The following is a 16,181-nucleotide window of genomic DNA, read 5'->3' on the forward strand; positions in this document are numbered from 1 at the left end:
TGACCGGCAGCTAAACAAACAGGTTACCCTCTGACGTCATTGCACTGATATGAATCCGACATGATGTGGACTATCCGCCGAATAATGAGTCATCGAATCGATCGAATCTGGAGGAGTACTTTATGGTTGTTCTTTTAATAGCCACGACGCTTTTTGGGTGTGTTACTGTGGCAAACAAAACTTAACACATACGAATTAAATACAAAGAATTTCAGGCGAAACGAACGCAAATGGGAGCCATTATCAATAAACCCCACTATCGTTATCAATGGGTAGAAAGGTGTGTATGAGGATTAACATTAAGATGTGTGTGCTTTTTATCGATTTGAAATCGTGTATAATCTTTTTAAATGTGCCTGCTTTCGCTGCCCCACCGCCACGTTATAAGTCTTATCGTTATTTAAATGTTGGACTCGGTTCCAGAGAGCTTAATCATCCTTGTTTCCGGCTCCGCCGATGGTGATCTTCTTCTGCAGCTTGCTGAACTCCTCGGTGAGTCGGTCGTACTCGCGGTTGAGGCTCTCGGCCTGTGACTTGACCGCCTCCTTGTCCTTCTTCTCGCGGTTCAGATCGCCGGTGAGCTCCTGGACGCGTTCGCGCAGCTTGTTGAGCTGCAAAATTCGGATTTCGTTTTGAGTTTCGATTGGGTTTTTTTTCGGTTCGGGTGTTTTGGGAATGGTTATGAGGAGGTGGGGGCTCTAGGTGGGGATACTTAGGACACTCGGGCGGTGAGTCCTTGCACACGTCTCCGCAGTCTTGACAGCTGTTTAAAGAGTTAACAAGAGGTTTTAACTTTCGAGTAGTGGCTTCATGGTTTCAAGGCCCAACTTTGTGTTTGGGTGTGGTTTCATAACGTTCAGCTGCGGTCAAAATAAAAGTAATCCTATGTCCAAATTTTATCTTAATGACTGCTTTTGGTATATGTTTAAGATAAGACCAGTCGTTATAAACCGAATCGATATTTAAGTTATAGAAAATTGACTAGAAATCATAGTTGTCACATGAATCTATAATATTACCATGGACATTTTTGCAGAAAGCATTGAATTTACGAATTTTAATTTACTTTCTTCCTATCGACTACATGACTACCCTATGTTTTGACCACACCTTCTATATGCATTGCCATATCTTTACAGCTGGTAGTAGCCAATTGAACTCCAAAGTCTTATGTGTTAGCTCTCTAGACATGCCATTCCTGGGGATCGGATGCAGGTGGTAAACAGACGGACTCACCTCGATCAAAGTGGTGTCCTCGCCGGCTTCCTTGGCCTTCTCGGTCTTCTTGTCCTCCATCAGCGACCTGGCGGCCGCGGTGGCACTTTGGGCCTGCTTCATGGAGGCCTCGCTCTGGGCGAGCAGGTTGGCCTGGGCTGAAACCAGGGAGACCAGTCGCCGGATGACCAGGACCAGGAAGATGGCGAACCCGGAGATGTAGAAGTTCCTCTGGGCGCGGAACAGCTTCATGCTGTGCTGCATCTCCACGTTCAGGTGCACCTCTCCGCTCTGCTCATAGTTGGAGTACTTCCTCATCTCGCGAATGGCCTCCAGGAGGAAGATGACGAGGAGTCCCATGATCAGGAAGAAGTATAAGTGCGCCTGCTGGCCCAGCATGGACAGGAACTTGGACTTGAAGAGGCGGTTCCATTTGTAGGGACTTGCCACGGGCAGGACCAGAAGAAGGACCAGGGCGATTTCCGCGTAGAGGAATCCAGCGATCAAAGTCCAAACCAAACTCATTTTTGATTTTTAATTAATTCCCGTTTTTCGATTTCGAGTTTCACTTTTTCACGTCTGCCGTCTGCAAATGTGCCTAAAAAATGTGTCCAAGTTAGCTGGTAGTTTTACGGATTCCGGACTGGCGATCTTGTGGCTATTTTTAAACTACGGCCGGAGAGCCTGCTGCTTACTTTAAATAGCAATAATTAAATCGCTGCCGTGATGAAATATGCGAATATTTTATGTAGTCACTGCGCGGCCACGTCAACTCTGTTTTTTTTTGTGTGCCGACGGGGCTGCCAACTCGAGCTAGGCAATTAGCTGTAAATTAAATAGCCAGAAAAATAGCTAACAGGAAATTAATTAACTTTAAGACAAACATATTCAAAAATGCAAATTGATAAAATAAACATTAAAATATTCAAATACAAATTAATAATGTAAATCCTTCGATATTTAAATATTTTTCGATCATATTTTTTGTTATGTTAAGATTTTGGAAAAAGTATTTTGTAAGTATAAGTATAACTTTAAGACAAACTCATGAATTTATTCTTCAATCCTATAAAAAAATGCAAATTATTAAAATAAACATTAAAATATTAAAATAAAAATTAATAATCCAAAACCTTTAATATTTAGATATTTTTCGAACATATTTTAGTTATGTTAATATGTCGTAAAATGTATTTGAAATTTTTAAGGCAAGTAAAACCTAATTGATCTTGTTATGCTGGATTTAGTAAAATAAGAATTTATTTTTATAAAGAAATATTTCCTGACATAAATTTTATAAATAACGGTTTTGTTAAGATAAAAAAGCCAGAAAAATACTTTTTCAAATCACCGCACACGTTGGCAGCCCTGTTTGCGATGTAAACAAACTGACAGCCGGGTTGCCAGGTTTCCAGGTTGCCACCGAAATGTGCGTTTAAATTTTCTCCCCCAATAAGAATCAGTTCAGCTCTCAATTTCTAATCCCCGGAAACGGAAACAGATAATCCCCCGAGATGTCCTACCAGAACTGGCTGAACTACCTGCAGTCGGCGGAGAAGAACTCCATGATGAGCGGGCGGGCACGCAAGGTGCTCTATAAGTTTCCGGACGGCAGGCAAATGGCCGAGGAGTACAACATGGACACGGGAATCGTGCAGAGGAGGGCCTGGAAGTCCAAGAGCAACAAGATAATGGGCGAGTCGGACTGGGAAATCGAACTGGGCGAGGAGCCCCGTCAGCTGAATTGGTCGGGAAACAAATCTCAGGGCGTTGGCGACGATGCAGACTCGATTTCTGGCGGGGATTTCACCCTGCGGGAGAGCAACACTGCTCCCCTCCTCACCAAACGGATCACCAAGAAGAACATCGAGTGGCGCATCCGCAACATGCCATATTCCCTGGACATCTACAATGTAACCGCCGATCCTGAAAAGCGCGCCATAATCGTGCGCACCTCGAACAAGAAGTACTACAAAGTGATCCCCATTCCGGACCTGGACCGCTGTGGGGTCAAACCCGCGCAGGAGAGCCTCTCTGTGCACCACCAGTTCAACACCCTGATTATAACTTACCAGAAGCCAGCCATCCTCTGCGAAATGGAGGCCCAGGTCCTGCTCCTACTCAAAAATGTCGAAACCGAAACGGACATGGATGACCTGCTCAAGGGTCTGATGGCCAAATAAATGACGTAGATCGTACAAGTATATAGCATTTTCTTGTTATATTTAAGATGGGTGTGAAGTGATGCTTCCTATATTTTAACAGTTCTGTTAGGGTTTTGGATTAGTTGGTTAGTTAGACTTATGCAGAAGGGTAGCTACTTAAAAATGTGGATCTCTTAATATATTTTTTAGGAGTATTATTAGATACTATTCCAAAGAGAAATACCGAACTTTCATATTTATTTTTTATTTTATTTAAATATTAATATGCACACTTTGAATAATATTAAGTAGTTTCAATATATTTTCACTAAATATTACCTAAATTATATTTCATTTACTTAAATTTGTTGTGTTCTGATTAGTCATTCCGTGTTAAATCTTAACTACAAACTATCTGTGACTCTTAAAATCAACCTTTTAATTTTGAACAAAATCAAGAATAGGTAAACCTAATAGTATAACCTTTTTAGAGCTTAATTAAATTTGGACTCAAGGGCACAGTGTTTTAAAGAGATCATCCGAAGTTAAACGAAATTAACCAAAGTCTGTGGTTCTCAAGAGCCCCGAAACCTACAATCCCACTACTATTTCTGGAAACTCTCGGCCATGCCTGCATAACTGGCCAGCGAAGGAGCGGACGAGCTGGTGAACAGGCTATAATCGAAGGAGGGCAACTCCAAGGGAGCCAGAGAGGGCAAGTCCAGATCCCCGCTGCCCTTCAGTCGGTGGTCATATGGGTCTCGTTCATCCTCATCCTTGGCAGGGTCGCTCCTCTTCAGCGTCTCCATTTGGGGCTCCGAGTTGGCCAATGAGTTGGGGGCCCTTGTCACCAAGGAAGAGGTAAACTTGGCATCGAAATCCTGGACTGTTTTGTCGATCGCCTTGGCCACCGACTGCGCAGATCCTCCAGCTCCACTGGTTCCGTTTTCCGGGCGGAGAGGCAACATGGGACTGGTTTCCTTTAAGGGTGCAAAGTCCTTCAGCTTGTTCAAGCCGTGCTGGGTTTTCCTCATCTCAATTTGACGCAGTTTTCGATGGAAGTCCAGGGTCAATGTGTCCAGAACTTCCTTGGATTTGGGCAGAGCCACTCGTTTTTGGGCATCCTGCATGTAAATAAGCGAGGTTTCCAGGGCTTTTATGGCCTCCTCGTAGCGATGATTGCGTATAAATCGCTCCGACCTTCGCTCGTGGAAGTGGGCCTGTGATTATGTAAAATAACTACTTTTATAACTGAGTTCAATGGAAATTTTTTATTCTTACCAAATTAAGGGGTGCGCAGTCCATGATTTTCCCGGTTATCTTTGTTGGATTTCAGTTAAAATATATAATCTTGTATATTTAAGCTCCCAGGTAGCCAAATGTTATTAACCTAGTTTCCAAAGGTGCTGTCTTTTGTTTAAAACAATTAAAATACTTGTTCTTGTACAAGAACGCAATTTCCCCCAATTTCTCTTTACATATGTTTTCTGCGCGAGATGTGGCAACTCGGTTAACAACCCTATCGATAGCTCAAATATATCGTTTGAAAACTATCAAATTCAAATTTAATGTAACATTTATTTTAATAGACATTTTTGTAAAATGAAAATCATATAAAATATATTGAAATAGTCAACACCTATGCCCTTTAAAGGGGTCTTCCTGTGGCCTGTTTACCCTCAGTTAGGGCGACAGAAGCGTGGACAAACACAGGCACGTTGATACCCTGTAATATGCAAAATATAAGCTGAGTACGATTAATATTACTCCGATGATACACAAGACTTACCTGCATTTTAGCTGATCTTACAAAGGCCTTATTCGAAGTCACGGTAAAAATTTGTCTGGCCATGCCGAAACTAAATATTTTCAGACTTCGCTCGTTCACATTGGCAGTGAAACGTATGTGGGAGAATTCCTCGGGTATGGTTTCAACATCCGGAAACACGGTGACCCTTTTCATCAGTTCATCGGCGCGTTTTCTCTCGCCCTCGCCGCCGACAATATCTAAAATACTTTGGAAGGCATCGTAGGCTAATTGGCAGCAGACCAGGGTCTTTCCCTCAAGGATTTTCTCCAGAAGCGGCTTTAGCGGCGAGGCTCTTTCCCTTTCTGCTTGTTCAGTGAGGAGGGGCTCCTTGTAGACCCAATTGGCCGACCCATTGGTCAGGGCACTTACATAGGCCAGTAAAGTGGTCACATCCAGATTCAATTCGTTCGAGGTGGTGTCATACTGATCCAAATCACTGTCGGGTGAGTCCAAGGAAGCTGTTTGCACCCCCATTTCCAGGAGTTCCTCATGCAAAGAGTCCTCTATTTTGTTGGAGAAGTAAAATACTATCTAAAAAGGCGATGATGAATACACCTTTGAAAGGGCTTTTAAAATATAAGACTACCTTGGGCCTCTGGAACATGCAGAAACTAAGTTCACTGGCCTCCAGGTAATCCTCCGCCTGGTCCAAAACACTCCGGGCTCCGATGCTCACACATCCCCTGGCGGCATCCTCCACGGATTTCGAGTTCCTGGCTATCACCTTTACCCATTTCAGACCATTATTGGCCACTATATCGACCCTCAGAGGATTGTCTCTAGATTCCAACCGGAAAACGGCATTAATATCGACCACTCCTTGTTGCAAGCGCAGAGTTTTGATCAGGAAATCGTAGTAGACGAAGTTACTGCTGGTGATGTGGTGTTCCTTAACGGTCTTTGTGGTAACCACCTTCAAGAAAACCGGTTAATTAGTAGAAAAATCTAGAGTAATAGTTATGACCAACCTTATTTAGAAACTTTAGTTCCTGTTGAATTTTTCTCTGCACTTTGCTGACTCCCGGAAGCTCTTCGAAGTCTATAAGCGCCTTTTTCAGTTCCTCGCCCAATTTAACCTTCTTGTAGGCTTCCTCGTAAAGCTTTTCCTGATCCGACTTCTCCTCCATTTTAGTTCAGCAATATAAACAATAATCACGAAATAAATGTTTTCAACCGTCAGCTGTTTCGGTAAACAACTACCCTGTTCAGACAGAGGGGGTTTTAGCTACGGCAACTTATCTCCCATAAGAAATACATCAGGTAGGAAGAGGCGAGGAAAGTCGCTACAGCTTCGTTTTTAGAAGCGTCAAAATTGAATTTAGTATTGCGTTGTAATCCATCTTATTTTCAGGAAAACTAGAGTTTTGGCGACATGAAGGTCCTAAGGGTTACCTATCGATATCAATTTGTCGATAGGCGTAGGTCTGGCAACGCAGGACTATAACGATATTTACTGTAGAGGTTAGCTATCGATATGGATATATCGACTTCATAGTGTGACCGCTTAAAATGAATAAAAATGCACTTAAAATATATTTCCCAACGGCCTCACTAATTTTCACACATATAGTCTTTCACTTTTTTTCGGCGAACAGAACGGATGTGAAAAATGGAGTCGTCTGAGTAACTAGAAAATTCTAATCCAAAGGCATCGCGGGTTAAATGTGCTAAATCACCCATTTAACCGGCAGAAGGTAAACAAATACACACGATTTCAACTATATTTAGGCGTCTTCCGCACAAAGTATCTCCAGAAATCAGAAATGTCTGTGCTTTGGTCGCATTTGAAGTGTGCTATATTAAGAAATAAATGCTGCTTACTAGCATCGTTAGGCGACACGACTTCCCATACTGTGGCCATGGTTTTCAAAGTAGTACAAAATAAATGCCCTACATCAGGGGTGTTTTAGTGACCTTTGTCGGCGACTGTACCTAACCTCAAATGTGCCCTCTACTTGCAGTTCTGGAACAAAGTGAAGAAAGTGTAGAGCTGCATCATGTATCTGTACAATCTGACCCTGCAAAAGGGCACGGGGGTGACCCACGCGGTCCACGGAAACTTTTCCGGCGGCAAGCAGCAGGAGGTTCTCCTGTCACGTGGCAAGTCGCTGGAACTCCTGCGTCCCGACTCGAATACCGGAAAGGTGCACACCCTCCTCTCCACGGAGATCTTCGGGTGCATCCGCGCCCTGATGGCCTTCCGACTGACTGGCGGAACCAAAGGTGAGATTTAATGGGAGTACCACATATATTAAGTGGGAGAAACTTTTGTTGAAACGTTAACGTTATAATGCTTGTTCTAGCGCAATGTAGAAAACTGGACCTATCTAAAATAGGTCTCGTATATCCAAATAGTAAAAAAAAAAAGTATGAAACACGTGTGACCAAAAGGTCATAAGTTTTAATTTTAAATTACATCATTCTGTATTTAAAATGGTAAACTGTATGTATTAGTACTCTTATTCCAAGCCCCCAGTGGTTTGTTCTGTGTGTACCTATTTTTATCAGATCTAGTACTTTCCACATTTTCTATTATGTCTGCAGACCACCCTAAAAATTCTATGAAACCACGTGGGGAATTTGTATTTTATTTTTTAGAACAATCTGGAATTTTTAATAGAGTCGAGTTATTGAAAACTAAGCATCACCTGAAGTTTCTCTCAGTTAATATCTAATAATTTTTTTCACGACATTTCCGAGCCGCACAAATACCTATTGAGGCAACACTTTACTAGTTGACCCCAGTAAGACCTTAAAACTTGTCTAAGTGCGAGAAAAACCGAAAGACTTGGCGTCGCATTTGCCATAAACCAACTCAACGGAATGGCGAATTGAAACTTCGAGTTACAATATTAAATACTTACATATTAAATATGAAAGAAATTAAATTCATTTGTCTAATATGTATTATTTCCTTTTAATTTCCAGACTACATAGTCGCTGGTTCGGACTCCGGTCGCATTGTGATCCTTGAGTATATAGCCTCAAAAAATGCCCTCGAGAAGGTGCACCAGGAGACGTTTGGAAAGTCGGGATGCCGGCGGATTGTGCCTGGCCAGTATTTCGCCATCGATCCCAAAGGAAGAGCCGTGATGATTGGCGCCGTTGAGAAGCAAAAGCTGGCCTACATCATGAATCGGGACACACAGGCTCGTCTGACGATCTCTTCGCCTCTGGAAGCCCACAAGTCAAACACCCTGACATATCACATGGTGGGTGTGGACGTGGGCTTCGACAATCCCATGTTTGCCTGCCTGGAGATCGACTACGAAGAGGCCGACATGGATCCATCAGGTAGGCATTGCTGCATTGTTTTATTTAACCGGAAGGAGGCGCTTTTATTCACAGTTTTAGTGGAGTTCCCACCACGAACACTGCCTGTACTAAGTGCCAGATAAATCGCGATCACTGAACCATTGGTGTTGCTGTAATTGCCAAGCAACACTTCACTGATTTGTGACCCACACTTTAAAATCCAAGAAAAGTTCTTTGTTCTTTGTATTACAAAGGTCTTTTATCAGAAATCCTCAGTTTTATATGAATATTTTCAATAGTTCAGTACTGCTAGTAATTAATTCAATTTGTAAACTTATTACTAACCTATAACCCATCTGTTTATTCCAGGTGACGCCGCCCAGCGCACTCAGCAGACGCTAACCTTCTACGAGTTGGATCTCGGCTTGAACCACGTGGTTCGCAAATACTCGGAGCCCTTGGAAGAGCACGCCAATTTCTTGGTCTCTGTGCCTGGTGGCAATGATGGTCCCTCGGGCGTGCTCATCTGCTCTGAGAACTATCTGACCTACAAGAATCTCGGCGATCAACACGACATCCGTTGTCCGATCCCGCGCAGGAGAAACGATCTGGATGACCCCGAAAGGGGCATGATCTTCATCTGCTCGGCCACACATCGCACCAAGAGCATGTACTTCTTTCTGCTGCAAACCGAGCAGGGAGACATCTTCAAGATCACTCTGGAGACGGACGATGATGTGGTGTCCGAGATCAAGCTGAAGTACTTTGATACAGTGCCTCCGGCAACGGCCATGTGTGTGCTGAAGACTGGTTTCCTGTTCGTGGCCAGCGAGTTTGGCAACCAGTAAGTGTCCACTTCTAATATAGACTCTTGATCTTGCTACATTTATTTTTATGGAAGATACTAATTAAATCTCTTTCACTTTTAGCTACCTCTACCAAATTGCCCACCTGGGTGACGATGATGACGAGCCGGAGTTCAGTTCCGCCATGCCCTTGGAGGAGGGTGAAACCTTCTTTTTTGCGCCACGTGCCCTGAAGAACCTGGTTTTGGTGGATGAACTGCCCTCGTTTGCCCCGATCATCACCTCGCAGGTGGCCGATCTTGCCAACGAGGACACCCCTCAGTTGTACGTCCTTTGCGGCCGAGGACCTCGTTCCACTTTGCGAGTCCTCCGCCACGGCCTAGAGGTCTCCGAGATGGCCGTGTCTGAGCTGCCCGGTAATCCCAATGCGGTTTGGACTGTGAAAAAACGAGCTGATGGTGAGTGTCCACTCATATAAATCATGATTCCTAAGCTAAGATTAGACTAAGACTGAAACGTGGCTAATAACTCAACTGGTGCATTGATACAGATCGAGATATAGATTACACCTAGCTTTACACACGATTCCAAACAAGTCCCACAAGTTATCAACCACCAGTTCTCTCTTATTTCAGGCGCTTAAACACAGACGTCAAATTGTGTGAACTATCGAAAAAGACAAGCGATTTAAGAGAACTTTCTCTCGTTTGTGTAAATTTAAATTGTCTTTTGTGAAGCGATAGGTAAGGCAACATTTACTGCAGCTCATAAGTCAAACAGATACTACTACTACTACCCACAAAAAAAAAAAAACAAACAGAAAATACAAAGCTATATTTAAGCCAGTCGGACATTGAACATGATGCGATATTTATCAACCGTGTTTCAGCTGAATTATCCATTGATTACAACTTGATAAACTGATTATTCAATGTCTCATTTGATAGGCAAATCTTTTGCTGTTTGGTTTGTTTTCCGATTACTCACCATCAAAGTACTTTTCTGTTCCCCTACTTTTAGATGAGTTCGATGCCTACATCATCGTGTCCTTCGTGAATGCCACTCTGGTTCTGAGTATTGGCGAGACCGTTGAGGAAGTCACGGACAGTGGTTTCCTGGGCACCACGCCCACACTTTGTTGCGCCGCCCTGGGCGACGATGCCTTGGTCCAGGTGTACCCCGATGGCATTCGGCATATTCGGTCCGATAAGCGTGTGAACGAGTGGAAGGCTCCGGGCAAGAAGTCGATCACCAAGTGTGCCGTCAACCAGCGCCAGGTGGTCATCACCTTGTCGGGCAGGGAGTTGGTCTACTTCGAAATGGATCCGGTAAGCATACTATTATAATTTTAGAAATTAAGTATATCTTGCTCTGATGACAAAAACACGAAAAGAACAATCATGTTGAGACACTATGTGTCCTGCAGTGCTGAGCTTTAAAATCAATCAAGACCGTTGTCCTTTAAGCATTATAAAACTAATAAAGATTCTTTATCCTTGCAGACTGGAGAGCTGAACGAGTACACCGAACGCTCTGAAATGCCGGCTGAGATCATGTGCATGGCCCTGGGAACTGTTCCAGAGGGCGAGCAGCGGTCCTGGTTCTTGGCCGTTGGCCTGGCGGATAATACCGTGCGTATCCTATCACTGGATCCCAACAACTGCCTGACCCCCTGCTCCATGCAAGCGTTGCCCTCGCCAGCCGAATCCCTTTGCTTGGTGGAAATGGGTCATACGGAGAGTACGACCCAAGGAAACTTGGATGAGGATGCTCCCGCCCAGCGAAGTGGCAACAATAAGGGAACCATTTATCTGAACATTGGCCTGAGCAACGGTGTCCTGCTGAGGACTGTTTTGGATCCTGTTTCTGGAGATTTAGCAGATACTAGAACACGTTATCTAGGTTCCCGTCCTGTGAAGCTCTTCCGGATCAAGATGCAGGGCGCGGAAGCTGTTCTGGCCATGTCCAGCAGAACCTGGTTGTCGTACTACCACCAAAATCGATTCCATCTGACGCCTCTGTCCTACGAAACCCTGGAGTATGCTTCCGGTTTCTCCAGTGAACAGTGCAGCGAAGGTATTGTGGCCATATCCACCAACACATTGAGGATTTTGGCACTGGAAAAACTGGGAGCGGTATTCAATCAAGTGGCATTCCCCTTGCAATACACTCCCCGTACCTTTGTTATCCACCCGGATACGGGACGCATGTTGATTGCGGAAACAGATCACAATGCTTACACAGAGGATACGAAGACCGCTCGAAAGGAGCAGATGGCCGAGGAGATGCGCAGTGCGGCGGGCGACGAGGAGAGGGAGTTGGCCCGCGAAATGGCCAATGCCTTCATCAGCGAAGTCCTTCCCGAGGATGTGTTCTCGTCACCCAAAGCCGGATTGGGTCTGTGGGCCTCGCAAATCCGTTGTCTGGACGCCATGCACGGCCAGACGATGTTCAGTGTGCCGCTCACCCAAAACGAGGCCATTATGTCTATGGCCATGCTGAAGTTCTCCATAGCAGCAGATGGTCGGTACTACCTAGCTGTGGGAATCGCCAAGGATCTGCAGCTGAATCCCAGGATTTCGCAAGGCGGCTGCATAGATATCTACAAAATCGATCCCACCTGTTCTAGCCTGGAGTTCATGCATCGCACGGAGATCGATGAGATTCCGGGAGCCCTGTGTGGCTTCCAGGGTCGTTTGCTGGCTGGCTGCGGACGAATGTTGAGGATCTATGATTACGGCAAGAAGAAAATGCTGCGCAAGTGCGAGAACAAACACATTCCCTACCAGATTGTCAACATCCAAGCCATGGGTCATCGGGTTTACGTTTCGGATGTCCAGGAATCTGTATTTTTTATACGCTACCGTCGCGCGGAGAATCAATTGATCATTTTCGCCGATGACACTCATCCTCGGTGGGTGACAGCCACTACTCTGCTGGATTACGATACCATAGCCATTGCTGATAAGTTTGGCAACTTGAGCATTCAGCGACTGCCTCACTCAGTGACGGATGATGTGGATGAGGATCCCACAGGCACTAAATCTCTTTGGGATCGTGGCTTGTTGTCTGGTGCCTCACAGAAGTCTGAGAACATTTGCTCCTTCCACGTGGGCGAGATCATCATGTCGCTGCAGAAAGCAACTCTTATTCCTGGAGGATCTGAGGCCCTTATATACGCCACATTGAGTGGTACTGTTGGAGCATTTGTTCCATTTACCAGTCGCGAGGACTACGACTTCTTCCAGCACTTGGAGATGCACATGCGCAACGAGAATCCCCCACTTTGTGGACGCGATCATCTCAGCTATAGGAGCTCGTATTATCCGGTGAAAAATGTTCTGGATGGCGATCTCTGCGAGCAGTATCTGTCCATTGAGGCAGCCAAACAGAAGAGTATCGCCGGGGACATGTTCCGCACTCCCAATCAGATCTGCAAGAAGCTGGAGGACATACGCACGCGCTATGCCTTCTAAGGTGAGTTGAAGTCGAGAATCTATAGTAGTTTGTTAAGTTTTTGTGATGACAGCTATTTTACCTTGGGACACCTATGAAATACCTTGATTAGCGTAAATTTCTATTGCTGATAAAACTTTGAAAATAAGTTATTGTTATTATTATTATACAAACAACTAATTTCAAATCCCTATATTTTTCAGATCCAGTCAGAGAAAACAAAAGCTCACAGGGAACTATCCTTTTTGGATTAGGTAAGTTTGTTTTTGTCAAATATTGGCTGCACCTTAAAAAAAATAAAAAGCATATATATTATTTAAAACTTTTTAAATGATGATTTACGATTTACCTTGGGACACCTATGAAAAAACTTGATTAGTGTAAAGTTACTTTTTCTGATAAAAAATTATATAAAAGCCTCATTAATTAATATAAAAAGCAAGATTTTAATCGTTTATTTTATATTCTTACAGTTCAAACTGACGAAATCGCCAAACGCTGCCCTCATAACGTTTTTAAGGTAAGAATATTAAAACAACTTAAATGCATTTCATTTTTTTTTAAGAAATACAATGATGTTATTTACATATGTTAGACTAATGAAATGATTTGATTGTAAATTAGTAACTGAGAAGATTTACAACTTAAATATTTATTTGTCATACCTTAGAAATTTATGAACTTTTAATTAAACATACATTATTTATTTGCTTGCAGTTGCATCTGGAAAATTTCAATGACTTAACATTAGGACCGTTTCTAAGGTAAGAAATATAATAAACTCAAAAAAATACATCATTAGCATACTCAATGATGTTATTTACATATGTTAGACTAATGAAATGATTTGATTGTAAATTAGTAACTGAGCTAAAAACTTATTTAAGGATTGTTTAAAAATGTTTAAAGCTTTAAATTAATGTGCAATATCTTCTGTTCAATTCCAGATCTTCTTATGTTGGGGTATGTGGCGCATAATTTTAAAAAAATCATACATTAGGTAAGTTGTTACTTAAAACCCCCGCATTAAAATAAAACTAATTCGTATGTTCTTTCTCTTTCAGTTTGTACATCAATACTTACTAATTGCACATTAAATCACCAAACAACCACTAATCGACTGCCGCCTATTTATATTAGTATAAGAGTTGCAAATTCGACATTTTGCACTACCTAAATATAATCATCGTAGTGTAAGAAAATTCTAAATAAAAATAATTAAACGAACTGAGGAATGTGAGGTGATTTGTTGTCGGGTTTTCTGCGAAGACGAGACCATTTTGCATAATTCCAGCTGATGTCCGCATGTCTGTTGCGGCCTTATTATGGACATTACCATGTGTCTTGGTTATTTTATCTCGGCCTTGTTTGCACTGCTCTTCATTTTCCCGGCTCGCAGAGTCCCGTTATGGGACGGCAGATATTTGCTAAACGCCTCGTTTTCCATCCGCCCGGTATGTACGCAAAATCGTTGTAATTTGTTATGTTTGCGGCATAAGCACAGTAGTTATGCAAATTGTCTGGCGGCCCGGTGGTCGGATCACTTGCCAAACGGGCCAAGTGCATCAGTGCTGGACGGCTTGCCTCGATGGTAGCTTAAATCTTTAAAAATCTTTTATTTTGATTTAGGTGGCCTTCTTCTCTTATACAATAGTAGATTTAAAATTTTAAAAAATTATGAAATCCTAATTTCAAATTTGTATCGAAAGACATCTTTTTAACTTTTTTAAATCTTTTTTCCAAAGGTCCAGCTATGGTCTTAAAAGTATATGTTTGGGTCATAATTTTCCTAAAATTAAAATTTATAAGCTCCCAAATTTTTAAATATACATACGTTATATAACGTACATTTTACGAAATCCGACATCTCTGATGTTCTGATGTCTGGGTCTTGAGGAATCCGCAGAAGCAGCCAAGCAGCCTCTTTTCCGCTCTCGAAAAAGAGCTGTGTGCCATCTGGTTAAACGATTTATTAACTTCATTTCTAGATCATTAGATCGCATAACACGGACATTCATCACTTGGCACTGGTTTTTCTCGGTTTTGCTCTTTTTTGCTTGGTTGTTTTTGCCAGACTGGCACGCAAGTGCAATCTGCGATCTCTAGGAGGCATCTACGCATGCAGTTCGCGCCGCCTTTTCTGCTCGGTTCCCCTGGCCAAAGCGATCTGTGCCTTCGATAAGGACAATCAACGCTTGGCGCAAACACTTGGCACCCCCAGACCAAAAAATAAAGGAACAAGAAAACAACCTGCCCTGCAACACCTGCCACGCCCCTTTCTGCGGCGCCTTGGAGCAGTTGCCATTTCTGGGATTTCTGGGCGCGTTGGGGATACGGGGATTTGAAGACATGGAGACTGGGGAGATGAGCAGATGCCCAGCTGGAGATAAGACAAAGGCGTCCCCAGTCTGCGAGTCTTCAGAGTGATGTTAGGTTGGCTGTTTATCCGTCGAAATGGGGACAGAGCTAGCTAGGTATTTATACTTAATTTCTATATATTTAGTTCTTACAAAACTAAGTAGATAACTATAAGATACATTCTTTTAAATCAGTTGGATATTTACGATATTTTAGGTATTACCATAAAAAATAAAATGTTTAAGGTGTTATTTTGTCTAAGATATTTATATAAATAAAGAGCTTTCTTAATATTTGTATAATAATTATAAAACTTTAATAAAATATTACTTGTATTGCTTGTTTAATTATAAAATAGTGTCTTGTTAAGTAACAATTACGTAAAATTTACCTAGATGGTATTTCGGAGTCTCTGACTTAAGAAATGTTCCATTAAATATTATAAACACTTGGTTAGTTTTGGTGGCCCCACCATCACTGATCCTTTGTTGTGGGGCGTGAATTTGGACCGCGCGCATTCGTCGATATCAGAGCTTGGTGATCGCAATCTCCTTTGCAAGATCGCGGATTCGGATTCCCATTTGCAGTTTCCCGGTTCCGCAGATGCTTATCATCTCGTATGCCTTGCGTGATAAAATTTCGCACGAAATGCCCCACGATCTGGGGACTTTTTTTAAAGCAATGGGTGTTAACGCTGCAACTTTTCAGCTGTCCGCCGCTTGCGTGTAAGAATTTCCAGCGAAATTCTGCCGGACACGCCGAGATTTTAATCAGATGTCTGGACCGGAGTCTGGATGGCGAAGTTGATGGTGGATACAGCATACTGGACACTGGATAGAACAGAAAAAGAACCAGCTAGGCCGACACTTTCCCTGTGTGCGAACTGCGAATTAAATGCCCATTCGCCAGTCACGTCTTTTCACAGTTAGCAACTTTATTAAAACTAACGGGCATGGCAAATAATTAAAACGCAGCGGAAAATTGCAAATTGCCTGCCGTGTAATAAATAGAATCATCAGAGTGGCTGGCGGATCCCAAGGGGAGTTCCTGAGACAGACCCGGCCTCATCAGCATCGCCAACAACATCATCATCATCAGCGAAAGGCAGCAGCGGCAGCATTATTTTAATTCACTTAG

General features: G+C 43.0%; 5 protein-coding genes and 4 non-coding genes across 10 annotated transcripts; 6 read left to right on the plus strand and 3 right to left on the minus strand.

The window, feature by feature from the left end:
• Nucleotides 1–97: 97 nt before the first annotated feature.
• LOC119554355 (B-cell receptor-associated protein 31) lies at nt 98–2,023 on the minus strand. The gene is made up of 3 exons (XM_037865222.1): nt 1,911–2,023; nt 1,237–1,813; nt 98–611 (listed from the first exon to the last, which is right to left on the minus strand). Exons 2-3 carry the CDS (start codon nt 1,738–1,740, stop codon nt 429–431), a joined length of 687 nt encoding a protein of 228 aa, XP_037721150.1. The 5' UTR covers nt 1,741–1,813; nt 1,911–2,023; the 3' UTR covers nt 98–428.
• Nucleotides 2,024–2,593: 570 nt separating this feature from the next.
• LOC119554940 (protein DPCD) lies at nt 2,594–3,419 on the plus strand. The gene is made up of 2 exons (XM_037866049.1): nt 2,594–2,644; nt 2,717–3,419. Exon 2 carries the CDS (start codon nt 2,730–2,732, stop codon nt 3,396–3,398), a length of 669 nt encoding a protein of 222 aa, XP_037721977.1. The 5' UTR covers nt 2,594–2,644; nt 2,717–2,729; the 3' UTR covers nt 3,399–3,419.
• A 212-nt stretch (nt 3,420–3,631) lies between these two features.
• Nucleotides 3,632–4,832, minus strand: LOC119554941. Its single transcript, XM_037866051.1, has 2 exons — nt 4,641–4,832; nt 3,632–4,579 (listed from the first exon to the last, which is right to left on the minus strand). The coding sequence occupies exons 1-2, from the start codon at nt 4,662–4,664 to the stop codon at nt 3,965–3,967; spliced, it is 639 nt and encodes a 212-aa protein (XP_037721979.1). The 5' UTR covers nt 4,665–4,832; the 3' UTR covers nt 3,632–3,964.
• An 85-nt stretch (nt 4,833–4,917) lies between these two features.
• Nucleotides 4,918–6,367, minus strand: LOC119553369 (UPF0415 protein C7orf25 homolog). The gene is made up of 4 exons (XM_037863715.1): nt 6,138–6,367; nt 5,756–6,082; nt 5,149–5,700; nt 4,918–5,085 (listed from the first exon to the last, which is right to left on the minus strand). The coding sequence occupies exons 1-4, from the start codon at nt 6,294–6,296 to the stop codon at nt 5,008–5,010; spliced, it is 1,116 nt and encodes a 371-aa protein (XP_037719643.1). The 5' UTR covers nt 6,297–6,367; the 3' UTR covers nt 4,918–5,007.
• A 354-nt stretch (nt 6,368–6,721) lies between these two features.
• LOC119553220 (splicing factor 3B subunit 3) lies at nt 6,722–13,913 on the plus strand. Of its 2 annotated transcripts, XM_037863478.1 has the most exons (12): nt 6,722–6,863; nt 7,131–7,392; nt 8,098–8,463; nt 8,794–9,268; nt 9,354–9,688; nt 10,251–10,558; nt 10,733–12,707; nt 12,890–12,940; nt 13,160–13,206; nt 13,404–13,450; nt 13,634–13,686; nt 13,751–13,913. In XM_037863478.1, exons 2-7 carry the CDS (start codon nt 7,167–7,169, stop codon nt 12,704–12,706), a joined length of 3,684 nt encoding a protein of 1,227 aa, XP_037719406.1. In that variant the 5' UTR covers nt 6,722–6,863; nt 7,131–7,166; the 3' UTR covers nt 12,707; nt 12,890–12,940; nt 13,160–13,206; nt 13,404–13,450; nt 13,634–13,686; nt 13,751–13,913. The 2 variants fall into 2 exon arrangements, with proteins under 2 accessions (XP_037719406.1, XP_037719407.1); XM_037863479.1 differs by lacking the exons at nt 10,733–12,707; nt 12,890–12,940; nt 13,160–13,206; ... (1 more) ...; nt 13,634–13,686; nt 13,751–13,913 and adding an exon at nt 9,866–9,973 and having other exon boundaries at nt 10,251–10,391.
• On the plus strand, nt 12,744–12,822 carry LOC119555726. Its single transcript, XR_005219917.1, has one exon. It is a non-coding gene; the product is annotated as a small nucleolar RNA Me28S-Gm3113 (small nucleolar RNA).
• Nucleotides 13,008–13,090, plus strand: LOC119555750. Its single transcript, XR_005219940.1, has one exon. It is a non-coding gene; the product is annotated as a small nucleolar RNA Me28S-Gm3113 (small nucleolar RNA).
• LOC119555740 lies at nt 13,254–13,323 on the plus strand. Its single transcript, XR_005219931.1, has one exon. It is a non-coding gene; the product is annotated as a small nucleolar RNA Me28S-Cm788 (small nucleolar RNA).
• Nucleotides 13,489–13,561, plus strand: LOC119555739. The gene has a single exon (XR_005219930.1). It is a non-coding gene; the product is annotated as a small nucleolar RNA Me28S-Cm788 (small nucleolar RNA).
• Nucleotides 13,914–16,181: the final 2,268 nt, after the last annotated feature.

This window comes from Drosophila subpulchrella, chromosome 3L, assembly GCF_014743375.2.
Source record: "Drosophila subpulchrella strain 33 F10 #4 breed RU33 chromosome 3L, RU_Dsub_v1.1 Primary Assembly, whole genome shotgun sequence".
Lineage (NCBI taxonomy): Eukaryota > Metazoa > Arthropoda > Insecta > Diptera > Drosophilidae > Drosophila > Drosophila subpulchrella.

Bases quoted from the DNA above. Each gene is read 5' to 3' on its own strand.
- LOC119554355 (XM_037865222.1), bottom strand. From the start codon at position 1,740: ATGAGTTTGGTTTGGACTTTGATCGCTGGATTCCTCTACGCGGAAATC. The intron at 612-1,236 runs GTGAGTCCGTCT...CGAATTTTGCAG, and splicing joins AGGACACCACTTTGATCGAG to CTCAACAAGCTGCGCGAACG.
- LOC119554940 (XM_037866049.1), top strand. From the start codon at position 2,730: ATGTCCTACCAGAACTGGCTGAACTACCTGCAGTCGGCGGAGAAGAAC.
- LOC119554941 (XM_037866051.1), bottom strand. From the start codon at position 4,664: ATGGACTGCGCACCCCTTAATTTG. The intron at 4,580-4,640 runs GTAAGAATAAAA...ACATAATCACAG, and splicing joins ACTGCGCACCCCTTAATTTG to GCCCACTTCCACGAGCGAAG.
- LOC119553369 (XM_037863715.1), bottom strand. From the start codon at position 6,296: ATGGAGGAGAAGTCGGATCAGGAAAAGCTTTACGAGGAAGCCTACAAG. The intron at 6,083-6,137 runs GTTGGTCATAAC...GTTTTCTTGAAG, and splicing joins AACTAAAGTTTCTAAATAAG to GTGGTTACCACAAAGACCGT. The intron at 5,701-5,755 runs GTAGTCTTATAT...TCGCCTTTTTAG, and splicing joins GCATGTTCCAGAGGCCCAAG to ATAGTATTTTACTTCTCCAA.
- LOC119553220 (XM_037863478.1), top strand. From the start codon at position 7,167: ATGTATCTGTACAATCTGACCCTGCAAAAGGGCACGGGGGTGACCCAC. The intron at 9,269-9,353 runs GTAAGTGTCCAC...TTTCACTTTTAG, and splicing joins GCCAGCGAGTTTGGCAACCA to CTACCTCTACCAAATTGCCC. The intron at 10,559-10,732 runs GTAAGCATACTA...TTATCCTTGCAG, and splicing joins TCTACTTCGAAATGGATCCG to ACTGGAGAGCTGAACGAGTA.